The sequence below is a fragment of the Panthera tigris genome, chromosome A3 (genome assembly GCF_018350195.1).
Source record: "Panthera tigris isolate Pti1 chromosome A3, P.tigris_Pti1_mat1.1, whole genome shotgun sequence".
Taxonomy (NCBI): Eukaryota; Metazoa; Chordata; class Mammalia; order Carnivora; family Felidae; genus Panthera; species Panthera tigris.
The window spans coordinates 103514516-103526682 of record NC_056662.1 but is presented as its reverse complement, the minus strand read 5'-3'; the positions used below and the strand labels follow the sequence as shown (position 1 = coordinate 103526682).

General features: G+C 41.7%; 1 protein-coding gene across 1 annotated transcript in view; it reads right to left on the bottom strand.

The window, feature by feature from the left end:
* Window positions 1-3047: 3047 nt before the first annotated feature.
* The window catches only part of BUB1 (BUB1 mitotic checkpoint serine/threonine kinase), a 46932-nt gene continuing 37812 nt past the window's right edge, over window positions 3048-12167 (bottom strand). Inside the window, exons 20-25 of the mRNA XM_042982030.1 lie at window positions 6942-7057; window positions 6461-6622; window positions 6138-6295; window positions 5871-6045; window positions 5203-5309; window positions 3048-3371 (exon numbers count right to left, since the gene is read on the bottom strand). Coding sequence (XP_042837964.1) covers window positions 3176-3371; window positions 5203-5309; window positions 5871-6045; window positions 6138-6295; window positions 6461-6622; window positions 6942-7057 — 914 coding nt within the window. The 3' untranslated portion in view covers window positions 3048-3175. The remainder of the gene's footprint in view (window positions 3372-5202; window positions 5310-5870; window positions 6046-6137; window positions 6296-6460; window positions 6623-6941; window positions 7058-12167) is intronic.

Sequence of the window (12167 nt, the reverse complement as noted above, 5' to 3'; positions counted from 1 at the left end):
AGCATCGAGCTCTAGGCTGACAGCTCCAAGCCTGGAGCCTGCTTTGGATTCTGTGTCTCCCTCTCTCTCTGCCCCTCCTGCTTACACTCTTGTCAATCTCTCTCTCAAAAACAAACATTAAAAAAAGTTTTCTTTAATAGGGGCTGGACACCAAGTGTCCTCCCTGCCCAAGACTGAAGGCACCCACAGTGGCCTTTCCCAGATGGACACATTTCGCTCTTAGTTTAGTAAACAGCACCCTTATCTTTTCTTGTCTTGTCTTCCTTTGAAAACAGCCACTTTTGAAAGAAAAAAAAAAAACCCCACAATCTTGGTTTATCAGTGCTCGGTTATTTTGACACTTTCAGAATAAATGTAATGTTAGTTTGTTTGAGGAGGTCTGTCCCTTTTCAGCTTCCTTCCAGATTGAGTGTGTAATCAGTCATGTAGATTACATTTTTTATTTTCAAAATAAAGCATATTTTGGGATCCCATTCTATTAATTTATCCTGCAGACACATTTGCACACGCACTCAACTTTTTTGTAGCAATAAAACGGTGAAACCAATGGTCTGTAAATAGAGGACTGGTTAAATCAATAAATTCACACAGAGGAATGGCAGAGAGCTGGACCAATACAGATGGGAAGATGGGCCAGAAAAAAGTGTTCTAATACATTGTGCGAGAAGAGATGGATGGGTACTTCTTCAACGCGACTAAAAACACCTACCACAGGGCAGCATCGTGAGCTCACTGGATAAACCTGAGAAGAGCTCCCGCTAAAGCAGGAGGCCGGGCTGCCCAGCGCCACCACTGTTTAGCCCTTTCCTAGTGGTCCTAGGCCAGCGAGAGAAAAATCACCAGTGAAAAATTGGGAAAGACATAAACATGATTTTCATAAGGGGCGCCTGGGGTGGCTGAGTTGGTTAAACGTCCGACTTCGGCTCAGGTCGTGATCTTATGTTTCGTGGGTTCAAGCCCCACGTTGGGCTGTCTGCTGACAGTTCAGAGTCTGGAGCCTGTTTCTAATTCTGTTTCCCTCTCTCTCTGCCCTTCCCCCACTCGCGCACTGTCTCTATCTCTCTCAAATATAAATAAACGTTAAAAAATTAAAAAAACCCATGATTTTCGTAGTGATGACTAGTTACTGGGAAACTTCAAAAGAACCATCTGAAAAGCTTTTTGCAGAAACCAATAGGGTTCAGATGCTCAAACTACCACCTAGAAAAAAATAGGAAACTAGATCTGATTTAAGCAGTCAAAAGTCTTAAGTATTTATTTTAAATATTTTTAAATGTTTATTTATTTATATTGTGAGAGAGCGTGAGCAGGGGAGGGGCAGGAGAGAGAAAGGAGAGACAGAATTCCAAGCAGGCTCCATGCCGTCAGTGCAGAGCCTGACGTGGGGCTCGACTCACTAACCGTGAGATCAGGGCCTGAGCCGAAACCGGGAGTGGGATGCTTAACTGACTGAGCCACCCAGGCGTCCCTAGTCTTAAGTATTTAAATGAGTACTAGTATCAAAAAATGAGAGCACTTTTTTTTGTATTTCTCAACTGAGAATGGCATTTTGAGACACAAAAGCCAAAAAAGGCCATTTGAAACTTTATAAATCAGAGTATAAAACAAAAATTTCTTAGATTCGTGGAAACAGGGGCGCCTGGGTGGTGGCTCAGTCGGTTGAGCATCCGACTTCAGCTCAGGTCACGATCTCGCGGTTTGTGAGTTCGAGCCCCGCGTAGGGCTCTGTGCTGACAGCTCGGAGCCTGGAGCCTGCTTCGGATTCTGTGTCTCCCTCTCTCTCTGCCCCATCCCCACTCATGCTCTGTCTCTCTCTGTCTTAAAGATAAATAAAACATTAAAAAAAAAAAATCTTAAAAAAAAAAAAATTCGTGGAAACAGAAATCTTGAGTTCCGAGACAGATGACAAACTGGGACAAATATTTGTACCTCACATAAAGGGGCTCCTTCAGGTTCACCTGAAAAAGATCAAAATGGAAAGGGGACAAAGACTAGAGAGTTCACAGAAGAAGAACACACATAGAGCTTGAATATATTTGGCCTAATTTCAGAAGAGAATGCAAATGGACAGAGTAAGGAGATACCATTTTTTCCACGTCAGAGCAGCGGATGTGGAGAGCCTGATCTGTGCTTGTAGCGCAGGCGGAGGGGAACAGATGTTCATTCGTGCTGGCGCAGCCTGTATGGGGGCTATTTGGAGATCCTGACACAAAAGTTTAAATGCATTCACCTCTGACCCAGCGATTTCGTTTCTAGGAATTTACAGATACATCATATAACGAAAATATTATACAGTCCTTAACAAAAATGAGACCATCCTCTATGTAGTAAATCTTCTATATATTAAATTAAAAAAAACCCTAATTATGCTAGTTAAATATGAAAAGTGTACAGAAATAGGCTTAGAATCATTTTGGGAAAGATTTAAAAGTGGGTCATGGCTGCTTCTGGAATGGGGTACCTGCTGGGTGGGAGTAAGGGAGGAGGCGGTTCACTGTGCTCCTGAATTGGGAGTTGCCTCAACTTTCTTTACATCATAATGCTAAGGAAAGAAGGAGGAAGGCCTGGAGGAAGGCTGTTCAGTTCAGTTTATAGGACCCTTCCAGCTTTAAATGTCAAAAAATGCTAAGTTGCCTGTTATACAGCTTATGAGACTATTTTCAAGATGGGGGATACTCTTTTGAATGGTACTTTCCAAAAAAAAAAAAAAAAAAAAGAGGAAGAAGCTTAAGATTTATAAACGTAATATTTCCTATGGACAGCACTGAAGAACAGGTACAATAAAGAACGGTCAAATTCTATCCATAAAAATTTGAAGTCCTTTGAATATCATTTGAAAAATTTTTGTTTATTTTATACAAATATAAACCCTCAACTTAGTAAAAAGCTGTCTTGCTTTTTGGCTTTTTGGCTAAAGTGAACAGGTTGGTATTAAAAGTGACTTCAGGGAATGTGCACATCAACTTATTTTCACGAAGGCTTGCATTTCAAGTGCCACCCGCCCCATCAGCCTGCTATACTTTGTTGAAATATTTGTAATGACTAGGTCACATGGACATATGTTGTAGACTTTATTTTTAAGAAATATTGACATAAACAACAGGTGTGGAAAACATCAAGGGTCAAAGTGAGTACGTGAGCATTTACAAAGTGATTTTTAGGGAATGTCCGTATTTTATTTTCGAGAACGCTTATATTCTAAGAGCAGTACGATCAGCCTGTTACGTAGGGTCTTAATCTTGTTTGTATAGTGTTGTTGAAATGTTTTCCTCAGCTTTTGCCTTAACAAATCCAAAGATGGAAGATGATGACAATCTGGAATATTCAACATGATGTGAAAAAATTCACTCCACATATCCAGATGAGGAAGCCTGGAGAGACAACGCATGGATACAAGACAAAATGTAGTGTGCAACACGTGGGGCCACCTCACTCCTGCCTCTGGCTTCTACATGCTCGGACGGCTGAATAGAACTTCATCTAAACACATTATAATGCACCAAGAATTGGAATCTATTATAGGTAAGAGAAACTGAAGATCTAATTAAATGTACACACCTTACTCCAAAAAAATGACTTAAGTAGCTTAGAAATAATAGCTCTTCAGTGAAGAACTGTCCGTCGGTCTGTCTGTCTGTCTATCTATCTATCTATCTATCTATCTATGAAAATCGATCTGCTTTCGGCTAGCATTATATACCATACTCCCAGAATCTGCCAATCTGGCCGAATGGTTCTGATGGGCCTAACTGCGTATGTGCCGGGACCAGGTAGGCAGGCTGGACTACCCAGAATAGAGTTCAGATTCAGAGTTCCAACTACTGTGATCATTAAAATTAACTGTGAAAACCCCACAGCATGGAGATAAGGCACTGGGGCAAAAGCAGAATACAACGAGATTTGAGTTTCAGACAGAATATTCAGCCCATTACTATCAGGCCTGCTGAGGGTTAAGATTTTTCTCTACACTGGCAGTCAGAGACAGAAGCCTTCTGAATAACCCTCTGGTCCTTTGATTATGAGCAAGAGAAGGAATAGAGTATTTACTAAATTTGATGACTCATTATGCAGAATAAACCATAGCTATAAGTTTCCCTTCAGGGCCTGGATCTAATCTTATTTATAAACTGGCACCCCATTTTGTAAAATTACCGCCAACTGCTTTCGTATTTTTGGTCGGGCTGTGTGGGTGTGGGTGGGAGGGCTGGGGGAGTCCCAGCTTAAATTTCTTCAAGATAAACATGTGAAACTCCATTAGACTTTTTGCACGCTAAAAGCAAGTGTCCTTTCCTGCATATGTTTTTATACCTCAAAAAAAGTTAAGAGAAGCTTAACTGATATAGTGAATCTGCATGTACCAAATCCTTGAACATTATTATAGCTTATTCACATGACACTATTAAGAGAGCCTTCCATGTTCCCAGAAAGAGCTCTAGTCTAGTCATCAATTTTCACTATGATTTTATAGATGAGAAGACAGTCTTACAAAAACTACAGTCACACAGAGATAGGAACTAAAAGCCTATCCTGTGACAGACAGCTGCCTCATCATATGACTTCATAATTTACAGAGCACTTTCACGTACATGATTTCCTTTGCTTCTTATGAGAAACATCGTAGGAGGGGCGCCTGGATGGCTCAGTTGGTTAAGCGTCCGACTTGGGCTCAGGTCATGATCTTGCAGTTTGTGTGTTCGAACTCAGAGCCTGGAGCCTGCTCTTGATTCTGTGTCTCCCCCCCCTCTCTCTCTGCCCTTTCCCTGCTTACACTCTGTCTCTCTCCCTCTCAAAAATAAGCAAACATTAAGTTAAAAAAAAAAAAGCCAACATCTTAGGAAAGTACGCTCGGCATTATTCTCATTTACAAACGCGAGAAAACCAGCAAAAGCTTGAGGCTCCGTGACACCAGGTGGTCTCTCTAAAGGGTAAAGAGGAACATCTGAGGGCGTACAGGATGCTGACTGTGTGGCCGGGAGCTTTCACTGGAGAACATTGGCTGCCCCACACCGTCTGGGATCCGGGAACAGCAGCAGCGGGGCTTTGTACCCTGCTCACTGTGCCCCGCGTCCAGGACTGTGCTGCCTCACCGCCCCTCCCGAGGCAGGGCTTTTCCACGCAGCGGCAGAGATCTGTTCTCCACCAGATGGACCCAACATTCCACCATGCGTGGTCTTTCACTGTGGCACCAACGCGAATACTCACCTCCTAAAAAGACCTTCGGGCTTCCAAACTCCTCCTTCATTTTTCACTTTCATGTAAGTGCCAAAAAGCATGCAGTACACTGTTGCGGCCACTCCAAAGTAATCAAGCTACAAAGGAAACGTAAGGCACGTGTGACTAAAATAGTCACGCACACAAGAGTACATGAAGAGGTCTAACTTACGCAGCAAGTAGATAACCACAGGCTTTTATTTTTAAGTAATTTTGGAAGAAATAAATAAATAGCTTATTCAACCCCCCACCGAGATGCCCTGCTGAGTGATGCCTGTGTGGGCTTTGCTGGAGGCTTCCCGGCCACCGCCTCTTGAGGCAGCCCCTGGGAAAGCCGTTCTCCCTGAGCCACTGTGTGCTTCTCAGGTCCTCCGTTCTGTCTAGGGGCAAACGCAGTGCTCCAGCCTGTCTTCCACACGGGCAGCCTGGAGTCCTCCCACCTCCCTCCCCCGCGGCTCTGGTGGCTGGTCTCCACCTGCCCTCCGAAGCCTCTCGCCATGGAATATGTGTGCAACTGAAAACACTTGAGCATGGTCTTAACTCCCAGCACAGGAGAGGATGGGACCGGCTCAAACTAACTAGATCCCCAAGTTCATTTGTAAAATATAGTAAGTATGATAAAGGAATCAATTCTCAACTCTCTCACTTCAGTTCTGTACCTGGTAGTTCCATGGTTTGTTGCTGAGCATCTCAATGCACTGAAAACCAGACGTTTCACACCTTGCTGTAAATGTAGTTCCTTTCGGAAAAAGTTTCATATCTATACTCTGCCCCAGGTCAATCAATGCCAAGCCAGCAGATATATCATCGTCGTCACCATCCTGTTCCAAAAATCTATATTAAAGACAAACAAGGGCCAGGCGGCATGAGCACAAATAATGGAAGGCTGCTGGGAAACAGAACTGCATTGAAAGTGCAACACTTGCCTGTTTCCAAGTATGAAATTGTCTGGCTTAATGTCTCCATGAATAATTTCACAGCTGTGCACTTGTTCGATCATGTAGAGCATTCTGAGCGCAAAAGAGAGGACTAGAGCTTGAGGCATCACCTTTTCGGGGGTATTTTTATAGAGATTGATTGCATTCTAGAAACAACAGAGAGTGGAATCCTGAATCGGTTGCACAGGATTAATGAGATTAATGAAACAATCCCACCTGCCACTCCGACAGAAGCTCCAACCGCAAAAGGTACGAGCAGGGCACAGGCCAAAAACGTACTTCCAAATCACGTTCACATCAAATTCACTCACCAGCAACGTGCCATAGCTGTAGAGATCGCCTACCAACACACTGCCATTCTGGAATAAGTGGGCGGAATAGAATTTGATGAACATGTGTCGCGTGTTTGGCTTTAGTCGCTCCATCAGCTGGGTCCCGATGTAGAATTCCCAGGGGTTGGCAGGCTTCTGGACCTGCAAGTCAGGTATGTGACATTCACATCCAGTCTCACATTCTGGAAAATGACAGCCAGAAAGCAACGTGTACCCCAACAAATGATGTGCGGTAGAAGGTGATGACAAGCTACGGACTGTTGCCGAAGCATGGGGTCTGCTGTGAGGTCATTTGTGGCAAGGCCATCCCGAATCCTTGCTGGACAGTTTATGTTTCTTAATTGTGGACTACGGACCCAAATGAAATCACTGTTGTCTCAAGAGAGAAAAAAGGGGGCTGACGAACTCAAGTTCTAAAATTCATTTGTACACTACACAAAAAACTGCTCAGATTATTTACCTTTAAAACGAACTTCTGTTTATTTTTGGCATCGTTCATATCTCCATGGGTAACTTCATAGACTTGGGCAAAGGCCCCTTCTCCAAGAAGGTGATCGACATAGACCAGCAAAGAACCTTAGAAGACAGACGTGTCAAAGTGGGGAAAAAAAGGTTCAAAACATCATTTTTGGTAAATTGTGTATTTGTAGAATTTTCTTGGTGCTTGTTTGCCTTCATACATAAAAATGGATATAGCTCCCTCAGGAAATGTTTTCCTTGCGTTAAACAAAAGTTAAACACCTGCCACAAAACAGCCTCCCTTTTTACATGGCATGTGGGGGGACCAAAGGTAGCACTGCTGGGCGCCGGGCCTGCCACTTTATGGCAGGAGCGGGCAGACATCCTCTCTTTGCCAATATTCTCAGGTTTAAAGGGGTGATACCTGCACTGTGTCCTTGGCAAGACTGCTGATCCTGTAAAGTGCTGAACAAAGCTCTACGTACACCTTTGAAAAACGCCAAGTGTTTTTCACTGGGACACAAAGCGCAAAGTACAACTGTACGAATATTTCTCATAGAATACTTAACATTTTTTTATTAAAGTAAAAATTTTATTTTAGATAGTTTTCAATTTACAGAAAAGCTGCAAAGATAGTACAGTTTGTTTGCTCTGCATCCAGTTTCCTCTATTGTTAACTTTCTTTTCTTTTCTGTATTTTTTTTTAACATTTATTTATTACTGAGAGACAGAGCATGAGCAGGGGAGGGGCAGAGAGAGGAGGAGACACAGAATCCAAAGCAGGCTCCAGGCTCTGAGCTGTTAGCACAGAGCCCGATGTGGGGCTTGAACTCACAAACCACAAGATCATGACCTGAGCCGAAGTTAGAGACTTAACTGACTGAGCCACCCAGGCGACCCTATTGTTAACTTTCTTTTTTTTTTTCTGAAAATTTTTTTAAACATTTATTTATTTTTGAGAGACAAAGTATGAGTGAGGGAGGGGCAGACAGAGAGGGAGAAACAGAATCCGAAGCAGGCTCCAGGCTCCGAGCTGTCAGCACAGAGCCCAACGCGGGGCTCGAACTCACGAACTGTGAGATCACAACCTGAGCTGAAGTCGGACGCTTAACTGACTGAGCCACTCAGGCTCAGTTATTGTTAACTTTCAATAAGGATGGTACATTTGTTACAAATACAGAACCCACACTGGTATGTTACTAAGACCAAGCCTATCTGGATTTCACTAGTTTTTCCTTAATGTTCCAGGACAAATACATCAAATCTCCTCAGCCTCTGACAGGCTGTGACAGCTTCCAACTTTTGGTTTTAGATGACCATGATACTTCCAAGGAGTACTGGTCAGGTGAATTGTAGAATGTCCCTCAAATTGGATTGGTCTTGCTATTTTTCTTTTTTTTAAATTTTTTTTTTTTCAACGTTTTTTTATTTATTGTTGGGACAGAGAGAGACAGAGCATGAACGGGGGAGGGGCAGAGAGAGAGGGAGACACAGAATCGGAAACAGGCTCCGAGCCATCAGCCCAGAGCCTGACGCGGGGCTCGAACTCACGGACCGCGAGATCGTGACCTGGCTGAAGTCGGACGCTTAACCGACTGCGCCACCCAGGCGCCCCAAGTCTTGCTATTTTTCTAACACTGGGGTTACTACTGGTTTGAGGAGAGACTACCAAGGTAAAGTTGCAATAGATTTTCAAAGTAATTTAAAAAAATCCACATGTTCAAAATCAAATATACAAGAGCAGACTTACAGTTTCTAATGTGGCACTTTCAGGAACTTGGAAGTCATCACTCCACTCCCCACAATAAAAAAAGAAAAAGCTACACAAACCGAAAATCGACAACTCATGTTAGAGCCATTAAAGACCTGAGGTCACAGGGCACACTGCTGCCCCCACTGGTGGATACAGAGAATAACAGCTTGCCAGAGCATAAGCCCAGGAGCAGAAAGCACCCCTGGAGCCAGTAGCTGGGGGATTACAGCACAACTAATGTCTCAGACCTTATTTAAGAACAAGTCTCAGGGCGCCTGGGTGGCTCAGTCGGTTCAGGGTCCAACTTCGGCTCAGGTCATGATCTAATAATTTGTGAGCTCAAGCCCTCAGTGCTAACAGCACTGAACCTGGAGCCCACTTCAAGTTCTGTGTCTCCCTCTCTCTCTGCCCCTCCCCTGCTCACATTCTGTCTGTCTCTCTCTCTGTCTCTCAAAAACAAACAAACAAACAAACAAACAAAACATTAAAAAAAAAAAAAAAAAAAAAAGAACAAGCCTCAGGGGAAACCCAAAGCCAACAGGGGAGACAGAAATAAGGACACAAATGGGAACTTTAGTCTCTATGGTGGCAACAAACAGTAAAGGCAGCCTCATCTCAAGACAGAGAAGCATAAATCTTACACCAAAGGCCTATTTTATCTCAGTACTTTTACCCAGTACATCAGGTCTGGCTGCTAACAAAAATTACAAGCATACTAAGAGACAAAAACACAGCTTGAAGACACAGGGCAAGTATCAGAGCCAGACAAACATACAGCAAAGATTTTGCAATGATAAGACCAGGAACTTTGTTTAAAAATTATGATTAATATGCTAAGTTGTAATGAAAAAAAGAGATAATATGCAAGAACAGATGGGAAATACAAGCAAATGGAAACTCTGAGAAGGAATCAAAAGGAAGTAAGTGCTAGAAATAAAAAAAAAAATACCCCACTTATAACAGAAATAAAGACTGTTTTTGATGGGCTCATCAATAGGCTGTACATGGCTGGGAAAAGAATCAGTCAGCTTGCAGGTATGTCGACAGAAACTTCCAAACGTGATTTGCAAAGAAAAATAAAATTAAAAGATAGAAAAGAATGTTCAAGAATTGTGGGACAATTACAATAGGTGTAACAGATGTGTAATGGGAATATTAGCAGGCAGAAGAAAAAGAGGAAGAGGCAAAATATTTAGAGTTATAATGGCTGAGAAATTCCCAAAATTAATGACAGACACTAAATTAGGGATCTAGGAATCTCAGAGAATACAAGGCAGGAAAAATACCAAAAAGTCTACACCTAGACAAGTTGTATTCAAACTGCAGAAAATCAGATAAGGAGGAAACAGTGAAAGAAGCCAGAGGGACAAAACCATCTACCTACAGAACAGCAAGGATGAGAATTACATGGACTTCTCCTTGGAGAGCACACAAGCAAGAAGAGAGTGGAGTGAGTGTTGAAAGAAAAACCCCCAAATCAAAAATTCTGTATCCAGTGACATTATCCCTTCAAAAGTGAAGAAATAAAGACTTGCTTACACCATGATTAAAGGAATGTGTCACCAGCAAACCTGCCTTGCAAGCAATGTTAAAAGAAGTTTTTCAGACAGAAGGAAGAGGAAATATGTCAGAAACTCAGATCAGAAGAGTGTAGGAAAAGAAGTAAATGAAGATAAAAGAAAGTCTTTTATTTTTCTTATTCTTAGTGGGTCTAGCAGGGAGCTCTTCAAAATAATAATTGCTACAATGTGTGCAATAAGTACAGCTTAGGACAAATGAAATGAGTGACACTACTGTTCTAAGGGACGGGAGGGAAGAACTGGTAACATTCTGTTATAAAGTACCTGGCACTACCTGTGAACTGGTATAATGTTCATTGCAGGTGGACTTGGGTTAGTTTTAAATGTATAGTGCAAACTCTAGGGCAACCACTAAAAATGAAGTATAACTGATATGCTAACCGAGAAAACAAAATCACATAAATACCCAAATAAAACCAGAGAAGGCAGAAAGAAGAAGACAAAAAAGGGAACAAAGAACAAGGGCAGTGAATAGAAAATAGCAACAAGCATAGTAGATATTAATCCAGTTCTACCAACAATCTGTCTAAAGATCAATAGACTAAAAATATACCAATGAAAACAGAAACTGTGACAGGCGATAAGAATACAAGACCCAGTTATATGTTGTCTATGAGAAAAACACCTTAAATATAAAGACACAGATGGGTTAAAAGTAAAGGGATGGAGGAAGATATGCCATGTTAATTAATAAACAGAAGGCTGGGGCAGCTATTCCAATTTCATACAGAGCAGACTTCAGAGTAAGAAAAGTGATCAGGCATTAATTAAAAGGGGCATTAGATAATGATAAAGGATCAATTTTCCGAGAAGACATAACTCCTTAATGTGTATGTGTCTCAAAATAGTGAGGCAAAAATTGATAGGACTGCAGGGACAACAGACGAATTCACTATTCTAGTTGGAGATTTCTACACCCGTCTTTCAGTAATCGATAGATCCAACAGGCAGAAAATTTTGGATTCCAACAGTTGGATTGGATCCAACAGATCCAACAGGCAGAAAATCAGTCAGGGCATGACTGACTCGAACAGCAGTACCAATCAACTGGATCTAATTCACATTTATGGAAAACTTCATCTGACAACAGCACACTATACATTCTTTCCAAGCTCACGTGGAACGCTCTCCAAGACAGACCATTCTGGGCCGTAAAACACACCTTTACCAAATTAAAACAACAACAACAACAACAAAGAAATCATACAAAGTAGGTGCTCCAACCACAGTGGAATTAAACTAGTAACCAATAAAGAAAGATAGCTGGAAAGCCCCAAAACGCTTGGCGATTAGACAACACATAATTCAAAGAAGAAATTTAAAAATATTTTGAATTAAAAGAAAATGGAAACACAAGTCATTAAAATTGTGGGATGCAGCAAAAGCAGTGCTTAGAGGGCAATTTATAGGATTAAATGTGTACGTTAAAAAAGAAAGATCTAAAATCAATAACTTTAGTTTCCACCGTAGGAAACTAGAAAAGAACAAATTAAGTCCAAAGCAAGCAGAAGAAAAAAGTAATTATAGCAGGTATCAGTGAAACTGAAAACAGAACATCAACAGAGAATATCAATGAAACAAAAAACTGATTCTTTGAAAAGATCAATAAAACCCATAAGCCCCTACCAGGTTACCTAAGGAAAAAAAGGGGGAAGGACATAAAATACTAATATCAGAAATGAAAGAGGGGACATCACTAAAGATCCCATGAATTAAAAATGTTAATGAAGGAATACTATGAACAACTCTGTGCCCACAAATTTGATCACCTCGATGAAATTTCTTCTTTCACACAGGAAGAAACAGACAAAAAATTGAATTCATACTTAACAGCTTTCCTAAACAGAAAGCACCAGGGCCAGATGGGTCCACTGGCGAATTCTTTTAAAAAAAA